General features: G+C 37.0%; 1 protein-coding gene across 1 annotated transcript in view; it reads right to left on the minus strand.

The window, feature by feature from the left end:
* LIN7A (lin-7 homolog A, crumbs cell polarity complex component) overlaps positions 1–13,134 on the minus strand; it is a 44,074-nt gene that overhangs the window by 16,594 nt on the left and 14,346 nt on the right. Inside the window, exon 2 of the mRNA XM_062491229.1 lies at positions 8,275–8,393. Within this exon, the coding sequence (XP_062347213.1) occupies positions 8,275–8,393 (119 nt within the window). The remainder of the gene's footprint in view (positions 1–8,274; positions 8,394–13,134) is intronic.

Genomic DNA, 13,134 nt, shown 5'->3' on the forward strand with positions numbered 1-13,134 from the left:
GTGTGTAAAACAGTGGTGTGCACTCTGCTCTGACAGTATCTGTAGTGGTGTCAGAAATTTGACCCAGGTTTTGGTCCCTTAAGTCTTGCCATATGATGCTGCGACTGTCCAAGAAATAACCCAACAGGGGTTACAGGCTGGGGCCAGAATCTCTTTCCTGCCTTATGTGTGAGCAGAAGTATGTAGCAGATGTACCCGAAAATGCCATGCTGTCACATCCTCTGCACATATTGGGTGAGTCAATTGAAACACGCCTGGTGTTGCTGCCAGAACACACAAGACCTGTGTGTCCTCTGTGTGCCCTCTCTTCCCTCCAGTATCAATTCTGTCTGAAGTCAGTACGAAGTTGCTTAACACTCTTTTAAGAATAAGGAAAAATAGACTTTTATTTGCAAGTAAAAACTACTTATATGAGGAACAAGAAAAATATAATTGGATCATTTGGTTTATTTCCTATCTTTTGCACACTGCTCTAAGTCATTGGGAACTATGACCTGGCATCTTTAAAACAGTGTTACAGGTGTTGCAGAAACTGTATCTTTTGCAACCACTACACCTTAGCAAAATACAGTCCTAAAAGTCTCTTTTGCTGTTTCTCCTGCAATATACTGGGATAAAAAGAAATACCAACATGTGAGATTAGTTAATTCCCTTAAGACCATTTTGAACTCTCAGCTTATAATTTAAAACTCTCTAAGACCTCACTGCCAGTTACTTTTGAGTTTAAAAAATACACCAAGCATTAATAAACACTTATTTCCTCCATTTTATCAGTAAGTCTGGATATTCTATTGAGGCTGACCTGTGCAACAGCCATTTTCCAAACTTTAACAGATTTGTCAAAACCTTGCCAAAATGAGCACCTGGATGAAACATGACATCATCATGCAAGCTCACCTCAAATGTTCCTATCAAGCTGAGAAGGCAGGAAGCTACTGATGCTTGTTTTAAATGACAACAAAAATAAAGATGAAATAGTGTTTTAAAACAGTTCTACGAATTATTTTCTTAAAAAAATGGAGATTGAGTAGCATTTCTCAGGAATCTCATCAGTGACATCAGTTAAGCGGCAGCAGAGGGATATTGAGGCTACATCAAGGCAAAAAAAGGTGCAGTAGCTTCCAACAATGTGTCACTGATTAATATTACTCACTAGTTAACCTGGCTGCTGATTCCTCTCAAGAGGAAGAAGTAGGCTTGAGATGAACTGCAGCAGAAGTTTTTCTGCTAATTCTAAAGAGGTTTATGTAATCAAATAGGATACTGCAACAATAAACTAAAGTGATAATGTGAGCAAACAAAAAAGATGCTGAGGTGCACCACACACGTTCCACTGGAGTCACCTTCTGTAGCACATACAGCTGCAGCTGTGTGCAAAACGAGAACACCACCTGAGCACCACTCAGTAAGTATGATACAGCCACCCAGATACATCACACAAGACATGGGATTGTTTCTGTTCTGTCCATTGCAGGAAGCACTGAAGTATTTATTTATCTGTTGTGAAAGGCACAGTTACACAAGCAGAGCATAACAATGATTAGACATATAGCCATCAGCCAACTCTAAACATTGATCTTTAATCAAAACCAGTGGGAGAAAGCACCCATTAAAGACCAATGATACAATCTGGTTCCAGATTCTAGAGTGCTCTATCTGTGAAATCTATGTATTTAGCTCTAGGCAGCTAAAAAAACAGGTGAAAACAGCAGCTGTTTTAAATCTCCTGCAGTGAAGTCATGAAAGTGGTAGGAACTTAGTAATTGCTCAGAGACTAAATAAAGCCTTCCCTCAGATAAGGCTTGGACAGCTTGGTATATTCATATAATTGCCATTAATGAAGGCCATCTGCTGAGTTACAAGGTAATCATTTGCAAAAGTTCTCATTCATGCCATCCAGGGCTTGCCAGCATGTAATGCTTCAATCAGTTATGGCAAAAGTGGCAACAGAAACTACATTGTTTTTCAAAATTGGAGTAATTTTGGATTACATTTACACTAAAAAACAGCATATATTTTAACAACGTAGGGTAATTTAAAAAAGAAAAAAAGTTCTGTGTTTACTGCTAACTTGAGCTTTTCAGCTGAACTTCCTCAATGCCTAATCCAGCATGGTGGTAAGGCAGCTCATCTTTAGAAATCTGATTTTTTTTTATTATCTAATTAACATATGTTACAAATCCTTCTCTCAACTCATCATTACGAGTACAGTACTTGCCACCGGGAGGCAGAAGACAAAATTCTGTAAAACTTGAATACATTGCTACTCTGCTATACCATCATATTTGAGTCAAGCTAAGTAATGCCCTTTCCTATCAGTGATGGAAGTATGCATTTAGTGGAAAGTGACATCATTATTGTATGTGGCTTTTCATTGCTGGGACAGTGGAAATGAAAAAGGGATGGAAAGGTACAGCAGAAGATTCTTGTAAATGCTACACAACCCCGAATTCAGGTAAACTGAATTGGTTTGGTTGACATTATAAAACACTCCAATATCTAAAAAAAAGCCAAATAAACTAACAACAAAACTTTACAATTAGCATCCAGAAACACAAATTTTATTGAAAAGTTACAAATAAATCAGTGCACAAACATACAAACACCTGAATGAAACTGGTCGATTTGCACAATTCCCTATTTGCTACTTCAGGAGTCCTACTACTAAACTAATGGTGCAGTGATTCTGAATAAACTGTCAGGAACACTAGAACAAGTTGTAACAAGGTATCAGATTAGCCTAAGGAGAACTCTGCTTCCCAGCCAGTCTAATGAGGCATCATGCCAATATAACCATACCGTTTTTGTGACCTGAGGAACAAATCTGAACTGATAAATCTCCGTCACTTTACTCCTATGCGTTGTCCTATTGCCCTTTTGTTTACTAATTGCCTTATTAGTAAGTCAGACATATCACTTCTGCTCAATCTGACCAACAGTTCACTTTGCAGGGGTAAATGTGACAGCAGGGGATCTTTACACGTCAGGCTTCCTACTGAGCTTTAATCACAGTTCTGTGCTGTGAATTATAGCAGCAAGTCTTCTCAATACATTTTTTCCCCCAGCTTGCATCTTATAATTTAAAAACTTCAAAAGCTGGGCTTGGCCTGTGGAGATGACAGACTGACCAGAATTGTATTTCTCCTCCTGCAACCAATATGCAGCTTCCAGCAAAAATAAAGCGTTAACACAGGGCAGAATTTGGACTCTGGGGCTTACCGTGGTGCCAACTGAGAGAATTTGGCCTGGTGCACCTCCATTTTTATAAGGACTCGTGAGGCAGAAAACAATGAAATTCTGCTTTCAGAGACTAGATCTGGGATGTGAAAGAATAGCATTATATTGCAAACTGAACAAATTTTCAGATTCTTGAAAAACAATAAAAACAGGTACTTAAATGATTCCTACATTAAAACCATAAATTATTAATTTAATAAAAGAATTAATGAGGATTTTTGTCTGAGTCCAGTTAATACCCAGATTATTATATTCAGTACAGCCCTGTAAAAACAGAGTGCACCACCACATTGGGACATCTGAAGTGAATGAACATCTTAGGGTTGCAGCCAGCCTTCTGCTGTCACACATGGCATCACAGTATAGTGATAATCACAGTACTGCCACATTCAGTTTTCACTACCCAGTAGCTTTCTTCTGGTCCGTTAATATTTGCAAAGACTTATATCAGAGTTAATATTGGAAAGTGTGAGTGGAGAGCTTGAGGAAATGACCAGGTAAAAACACATTGCACATCAGCAGCACTGGGATTCTGGGCTTCTAGATTGCTAAACCATGGAAATGAAAATGAGTAATTAAAAGAAATAATTCCAAAATATTCACTAGGCTTATTAACTATCCTACCTAATATATAATGGAACTATGATGTTACTACTGTGGAACATAAGCAAATATATCTCTAAAGTAAATAGGGAGCATCAGGACCTCATAAAAAATATGGGTCGGTGCTCTGCCATTGCCATTTTTATGCCTGTAAGTCAACAGGGGTCTTTAAATGTTCAGGATGCCCTGTTTATATTTTATAGCAAGCTTAAAAAAAGTTTTAAACTACTGAGGTAGGAACTGAACAATTTTCAAAGACAACAGGCTTTCCCAAAGACTAATTTCATACAAGATGGACAAGATTAGAGTACTTTGTGTTGATTGCTTTCCCTTTGTCAGCTACCGAATCCTACAGAATTGCTTTTCTGTGTCGATGTGATATTTTGATGGGAGTCATAACAATATAAAATAATGGTTACTTTTGTGTGTCTGGTTGCTACATCACATTTTTATCTGATTAATTTTGGCATTGATTCACCAATGGTATTCCCTAGTCAGATCTTATTTCAAATAATATCCACACAGAAAAACTTTAGATTTAACCTTGAAATGGAAAATTGAGTAGCAAAGGCAAGCTGGGAGAAAAATGAAATACACCTGAATATTACATATTTAACACAGAGAAATGGAAACCAGGGAATCAACCGGAAAGAAAACTTTGCTCACCAGGAGATGTAAGTGTTTATGAAACTGTATTGTTATTCTCCTGGTGCTTGACCACCAATCATCAGATATTTGCAGTAAATGAAATTCACATTAACTGCTAAGGCATGTCACATTTTCTTGTTGATGACCCACCGTGCTTTGCTCAGCTTTTTATTCAATCATCTGTGCCCACAGGTCCTTAGGGTTTCTTGCCAGACCAGAAGTTCACCTTATCTTACAGTTCTTACAAGTTCTAGGTTGTCTGGTTTTATGTTGCATATGAATGTAACTTCTCAGTAGTTCAATTATGCATTCACTTTCACAGCCCTTCATTTATTCCAGTAATCCCCTGGAAATCAGACGACTATAACACAGCAACAGCTTTAAATAAATAGTAAAAGCATTTAGAAGGGTAAAGGACTTAATGGTATATTGGAAAAGATTTGTGCAAGTTTTATCAGACGACAAAGCTACAGAAGGCTAATTAATCTTCAGGCAGTTAGGGAGCTTTTAAAATAATTAATTTTAAAACACAGTTAAATTTTTTTCCAAATTGACTTTTAGTGTGATCAGACTTTGGATAACTTGTTTTCTGGTCTAGGGGTATTCAGGTGAAAAGGAAATACTGAGGTCATTATACATTTCAATTATTTCCATTATTTTCAGAGCTAATCCATATTCCTGCCTAGTGCCAGACAGAATATTTCAGTTGGTGGCACTTATATTTAGCTAAGTGAGAACCATTAATCACCATTTCCTAACATAGCATCTTTGAAAAATGCTAAAGTACTTCTATTTAAATTTCATTCACTCAGTCACTTTTAAAAAATTTATTTCTATGGAATATTAGTGTAGGGATTTGAAATTTGATTTACTAAATAGATTCCCATAAATACAATTAATTACAGCCATTAGATAGATCCCTACACATTAGATTGGAATGTATGTCATTTAATAACATCTCATACTTACAATGGCTTTTGGGTCGTAAAAGTAACCTCCTGCTTCTGTAGTTAAAGAATTCCTACTTGTAGAAGGGACAAGTCACATTTAGATAGTACACTACATATTGCATTTCATCTTTGATCCTTTCACCTACACTTAGCCCAGCGCTGTTTTTCTGGGACTTACTTTAACAACCAAACTCACTGGACTGTTAAGTTTACATAATTTCTTAGACTGGAGGGTGAAAATTTTTTATTTTACCAAGTTCCTCCATTATGGTGTTTATAGGACTAAGAAAGTCAGTCTTAATCTCTTTTACTAGATTTTCTGATGAAAGAAAATAAGGCTCAGATCTTGCACTATAGAATGAACCCAGCACAATACAGATCTGAATATCTGCATATATATAAAAAGCAGCCCCTTTCAGAATTTGCATACTAACACAAAGCCTACCTCCTCATTCCATTTTGATTACTCCTACCTATAGCTCACATCCGGTCTGCTTCACTCCCACTTTTCTCATTATTTCCAACTGACTGCCATATATTTTCTTGTAATGTCAGCAACTTTTCTCCTCTAGTCTGTGTAGGTGCTAATAATGAAAATCAAAATCTAGTCACCACACTCTCACATAGTGCACTAAGATAAGAAAAGATAAAACAGCTGTCAAGAGCATTTGTAGGGAAATTTCTGTCTAGCCTTAGCTATCTCAAACACACTCAGAAAAATCTGTGCTGTTCAATAAACTCCAGTGCACATGAAGGACATACAAGAAGGGCATCCCTGATTAATGACATGACACAGCTCAGATACCCTTCCAGCCCTGTTGCAGTGATTGGAGATGGCTAACAATGTAATGCGACCAAAATATTCCACACTTTTATACATTTTTTTTTAATATACAAGCAATTATTTTCTAAGTTTTCCAACGGCTCTTCAACTGGTAGAAAAAAGAGGGAGTTACTGTCTAAATATTTGCCAAGGACTTAATGTAACTGAAAAGAAAAGTCACATGTTGAACAACCTTAAGTACTCGCAATGTACATGTCAATCCTGCCACTCTCCCTAAATGAAAAGATTTATTATTGGGCCTTTTATATTTGAAGACTTTTTTCTAAAAATATATTTACATGCACAGCAGTGAATGATAGAAATTTTTGGGTGTAGAAATTTTTGTTCTCTGGTAGTGATATATTAGAAGGATAGGTTATATATATATACTTAACAAGAAATACATTTTTTGTTTATGAAGTTGGTAGAACTGTTTATTCATCATCATTCAATTCTTGTGTAACAACTAGTTCCACTCACGTGCTGGTTGTCTTTACACAATACTCTGTAAAGTCCTTTTGTGTCACTGAGATGATTTTGTCAAGATCTACTTTCAGTTCATTAAACTGAGAATGCATTTTTCTAAGCCAGCTTCCTAGTTCTTAAAACTTGTGTTTGCTTCTGCTAAAACTGTTTTCCAGAGACTACCATAAATTTGTTAAGATTTCACTGACAATGCTGCAAAGATTCAAAACTGCCTTTAACAACTGGAGTACCAGGCTCTGCTGGCTGAAGAAAACCCCAAACAATCCCACAACTTTTCTATGCTCTGTGGTTACTTAAAGAAGCATTTGATTTGGTTAAATGAAAGGACTGGTCAGAATATCAACTTCTAAGGGTACACAGTGCCATTATTTATTGTTAGGGAACATTTATTATTTATTGCCATAAAAGACCATTCCCTGTAAAAAACCTTGAAAACTTAAATTTCATTAGATGGAAGCCTCTCTCTGATTCTTATATTGAAGAATATATTCCATAAAACAAAGAGTGTGCTATGTTTTGCTTATTAAACTAATGTCTGTTCATCTCATTTTTCCTTCCAGCCACTTAGCAATCCACTCAATCAATCTGCTGCTGTTGCCTAGTTATCAGGAGCTCAATTTTGCTACCATTGAGGGAACATTAGATTCCCCACTGTTTTAAAAAATGGAGGGTTAGTTCCAGGCAGTGGACAGATAAACTAAAACAGAAGTTCTTACAGATTTTCTACTAAATAGATGTTGCCCTCATTAGGACATTTACAGCTGCTTCTGTTTGGCAGGCTGAGTCCTAGGTTTAGTAGGTAAAATATCTGATGCAATGTTGTATTAAACCATGTCTTCTTTCTAAGAAAATTCTAACAGAAGTGTTTAAAGATACTGCTTGTGTGCATGTAGAACAGTGGTGCATCTTCTCTAGCCCAACTCAAAGAAAACAATTATTATTTATCTGCTGTTGGGCAGAGCTTAGGAAAGCCCTGACCACAGCTGGTAGTGGAATGATCACAGTTCTTAGCAGTATGACAAGGATTTCTGAGATGAGGAGCAAAGCCCACTGGGACCCAACTGTTGACTTCCAAGGTAAGATTCCTGTCAGCTCAGTGAACTTCAGCCTTGCCCCTTTTGGCTGTCACTGCATTCTGATTTTATCAGCACATCCCTATCACACACCTGAGCTCACAGGAGCTTGCATTCAAGCTTGCACTGACCCAACCTGGCATGTACCCATACTCCAGCACAGTGCTGTATAGGTTACCACAGACCCTCAAACACCAGGAGCAGAATACTAAATTACTAATTAATCACCCTTTCTCCTCAGCAAGGCTAATTGACTCAGCCTTGATGTCCTGCTGACGCAACTGCTCTGCATCTGCTTTTCAGTAACTTCAACATTCTGCACAGTAGCAGGCAGCTACAGACACATCTCGCATCCATCATCCTTCACACAACACAGCACTGAAAGGCAAATATGCTTTTCTTTACAGGTGAGGAATGATAGTCTGAGAAATAACTATAAATCTCAAATTCATACCTCTCTGATAGCTGTACAGAACTCACTCTGCAGCACCTTCTTTAGAGACTGTAGCTTGTGTACTGGTACTTCTCCAGATTCCTGCAGTTTCTCCAGTAATTCAATTGCTCTTGCAACATCTGAGTGGGGAAAACAAAAGGGATACGGATCAGTATAAACTAATGACTAATAAATTAATAAAAAGGGCACACTGACTGTCGTTTTAAATTTAAAATTAGCCTTACCAACACATACTGTATTATTCTTCTGTCCTACCAGACTTTGCTAGGCAACAACACTGCTGCTGAGAGATCCAAACCCCAAAGTACTGACAAACAATGCACATACATGTACAACAGACAGAGGTTCTATCTTAGTAGGAAATATTCTTTGGAACAAAGGTACAAGTTCAAAGTGTCTAATCTGTATTAGAACTTAAATATTTCTTATTTCCTGCACAAGAGAAAACAGCATGGTAAAAACATAGGGTTTACTTTCAGAAAATCTGAATAAATGCAACTGTGTCTTTATGTAAGCACTCTCAGGATGACAATAACCAAGAAAAAAAATCTAATCTTTTCTTCTTATAAACCTAAATATCAACTCATAAAATTTTCTAGAGGCAGGTAAAGTCTGCTCTCAAAGAATGGGAAGTCTACTAGAGAAGAACAAATGTAAAGCTCTTATCCAGGTCTCCGAAGACCTGATCTACTACAAAAAACCCATATGACCCACAGAAATACATGGAGAAATACATGAAACAGTATTTTTGGTGGCCTTACTTCTCCTTAAGTACCTATGTATTGCCAAGGGCAAGAACAATGTGTCTCTGAAGAGCAGTCCAGGGGGCTTAAGCCATACTGAATGGTGAGTGGAATTCTGGTCTGGCTGAACAGTACCAGTATCTTCACTCAATTTTTTTTCTCTTTAACACTAGTTCCTAATTTACACAGCTATTACCAAAACACATTAAATTAAAAAGCCTAAACCAACCCATAAGATGCCCAACAATCCTTTATGGCTGGGTACACACAGGAACAAGAAAGAGTGACTGGTCTTATGGAGAGTAGCCTTGTCAAGCAAGGGACACACTGTCTTACATTAGGAGTGAACTGAGAAAAACATCCTAGTCAGTCTTCAGGATGATTGATCTTGAACAGAGAGGATTTTCTCCTCTGCCACATAATGGCTGCCTTCCTGCTTTTCCTTTAAGTTTGCTGGTAGAGTTGAACCTGGCAATGCTGCCATCTTGGCCGTATGGCCATTCTCACATCTTCTTGACTTTTGCATAGCTACCAGAGCCACTACTGGCAGTTACACTACTCTGCCAAACATAGGTCTGTATCCCAGTGAAGAAAAGAATGCATAGTATTAAATGATAAAACAGTATTTGAGGCATTTCAATTCTGTGTTTTAAATGCAGAGGCCCCTCCTTTCAACCACACAACTCCAGAATTAGAATGTCTAGAAGCAACCTTATATAATTCTCCTTTCCGATGACAAAGATTGCACTGTTTGTGACTGGGAGATTATGCTAATTGAAACAGTTCTTACAATCCTTGGCTTGTAACTGAGCTATATTGAGCTATACTGTCTGATGCAACAAAGACATGAGAAATCTGGAAATAGAAAAAGACATGACAGTGGACGAGCTGCAATAGGACAAAAATCATAATAATAACTTTGTGTTTATAAGAAAAACATTATTACCCACTGCATCAATGTTAGGAAAAGAGAAGATGACATCTCAAAAAAATTTACAATTTAATTAAAAGAGGCAGGCATCTAGTCTGCATGGTAGTTTCTGCCTTAGTAGATTAACAAACACCTAAACAACTCTTAAGCTTTTTTAGAGGTATCTGCCAAAAGATAGCTCAAATCGTGAGAGGAAGCACGGCAGAAAGCACAGTACTTCTTTCAGGGGGATGGTTCCACTTAGTGGGCTGTAGCTTTCATGGCAGAGCAGTCTTGGAGCTCATAGATTTTCAGATGAAACTAACCTGACCCTGCATTCAAGAACTGCACCTGAGCTTTTGCCCCAAGCAGTGCTTTAGCTGCTACTGGGTGTCCAGTCCATGTTACCAGATCACAGCTATATCAAGCAAGATCCCTCTAAAACACTTAGTGAAGTGATGATCAGAAAGCTAAAAGGAGATCTGGGATAATAAGGCCATGAAAATCAAGAAAAAATTAGATTCTAGGGAGAAGAATATGCTTGATAAGAGCTAATACATCAAAGAAAATGGTTTTAAGATTAAAGTAGCAGTAAATACACTTTTAGCAAGAACCATTTCAATAGAGTGCAAAAGAATGACAAAACATTATCACAGAATCACAGAATCATTAAGGATGGAAACGTAATATGAAAACCTAACACAATTTTTTATGTTCTTAGTAATAATAATGTTACAATGATTTTTTTAACAAAGCTATTGAATGATTTGCATTGGAAATTTTCTTTATCTGCCACACAAGACTTGCAGCTAGTTATGTACTGAATTCACACTCCCCAGTTATTACTAATCGGTGCAAAGTGATATATCAGCACAAAGCAATTGTATGATTTATTCTGAAGAAGCTTCAACATCCTACCATCATAGATCAGATAAGACTCTGTAATTCAGAGTTATTGACATAATCTAAATCAGATAGACTAGGGTCTTATCCAGTCCAGTTCAGGTAAATTTTGAACTCTTTGCCTCTCACTTTACAGCTAGAGCTGTAAAAGATAATGCCACAGATGGCAGATTGGTTGCTATTTTGCAGTTGTTTTGAAGTGTTATCACCACACCTGGAAGTTCTGGGAAACAGCTCACATTTCTGTAGTCCTGAAATAAACTATATCAGATGAAAAATTTGTACTAATTGGAGGGAAACATAAAAAGCTTTAGGTACATTAATCAATCTAAAAGAGTTAAGTACAGGTCTAAAGATTTCCCTAGGGCATAGGTCAGACTCTAGATGATAATTAATCACTCTTAAAGTGATGAATGTTACAGTGCAAACAATGAATTCATCTTCTGGTTGAAAAGTCCAGCATGGGTGTTTACTATTTAGCTTCATAAGCAAAACTGGCCACTTAAATTGTCATTTGTATTGACAACTATATGAGATTACTTAACTTTTTGACTCAGAAGTGGAGGCAAACAAAAGTAGAATATCCCCAAAGTACTCTGATTTTTCACACCTCTAAATTCATCCAGCGTGTTAAAATACATGAATGCCGATTCCCCAGTTCTTGCTTTGATTTATTATTCACCTATCCTATTCAGTAACTATAAGCAGTCTTCCTTCTCTTGTCACCACTCACTTGTCACCACATAGCTCGCTCAATTTGGCAGTAACTTGTGGGATATTGCTCACAGAAGAGAGAGCAGTATATAAATCACAGAAAGAAAATGAGGCGAATGTTCAGGGCTAAAGCTGCCGGTTATGAGCTGATGCTTTGTAGGTAGTCTTGCACAGACTACTTCGAGCAGGCTTAAAATGTAAAAACGTGAGTGGATAAAATATGACCTCATGAAACAGGCTGTATTCCCTTCCCATTAATAACTTTGAAGGGGAAACTTCAGGACAGGTTAAAAAGTGAGATTTAGCAGTGCACAAGACCTTAAGTGATGCACAGGCTTCTTCCTGATGGTTTTGTTAAGGTGAGCTCCAGCTAAAACTGGAGTAAGTGCTTGCTCAGAGAAGTGATATGACTGGCAATGAGTAACACTTTAAAGTTACATTAAATAAAGCATATAGCAGTTACATTAAATAAAGCATATATTTTATGCTATTAAATATAGCATATTGCCCCCATTGAAGTCAATTAGAGGGCACTGTCATATGTTTGACAAATACTGCTAGGATAATTTTCTTGTCTCCAATCCACTTTTAATTATAAATCTAACTAGTTTTGCTTGTAAATGCTATCACCAAGGATTTGTTCTTAAATACCATTTTCTTACATACTTGTGAAAAGGCCAAATGGATGAAAAGAATGTGTGTGTATTTACATAGAAATATATTTTAAAAATTACTGGAATTATGTTAAAATTAGTCACATTCTATTTAAATGAATCATCCTTACTTTTTAGCTCTGTGTATTTGTCCTCTCCTGTAGCCAAGATACTTATTTTTGAAATGGATTGTTTTGCCTACTCTCAAAGATTTTCCAAAATATGAACTCCATTAACATGAAACTCATGCTGATGTGGTTATCATCATTTCACCCATTCATAGTCCACAAACTGGTAGGAATTGACTGATGACATAGGTAGAATCATTCCTTTTTATTCTATGATACAAAGTACATCTAAAAAGGAAAATGCACTTATTTACCCCCCCTTATTAAATCCATCTCTTAGCACATTTTTTTTTTCTCAGACATATGCACAATTCTTCTCTCTCCCATTCTCTTTAACAGTCATTCCTCTTCTTTCTTTTCACCATCATGCTTGCCTACAGCCTTTCAGGAATTATACTCTTTCAGTGTGGTGGATCATGTTTATCAGTGGAACACAGAGAAGGCAGGGAGCTGAGGGTGGGTGGAATGTATTTTATCAAGTGCACTCATCAGAAGAAAAGCACGACTCTCAGAAAAAAAAATCTTAATTTCAAGTGTTCTTTCTGTATATTCATTTGAATTATGTTGCACTGCTAGCAGGACACAAGCAGAAGATTACTATACAAACCCTTGGAGAAAGCACTAGGACATAGAAGTAGCAGGATACTGTTCTGCTGTGGAACACTGCATACATCATGTATACATATATATACAGCTGAGTGCAGTTGAGAAAAAAGGTCATCTGACCTTTGTCATTATCTCTTTGTTCTGTTATTTATGGTTTTCACTTGCTGGCTTTTGTTCTAGTGAACACTGTAGACTGATCTGTT

The sequence above is a fragment of the Cinclus cinclus genome, chromosome 4 (genome assembly GCF_963662255.1).
Source record: "Cinclus cinclus chromosome 4, bCinCin1.1, whole genome shotgun sequence".
Lineage (NCBI taxonomy): Eukaryota > Metazoa > Chordata > Aves > Passeriformes > Cinclidae > Cinclus > Cinclus cinclus.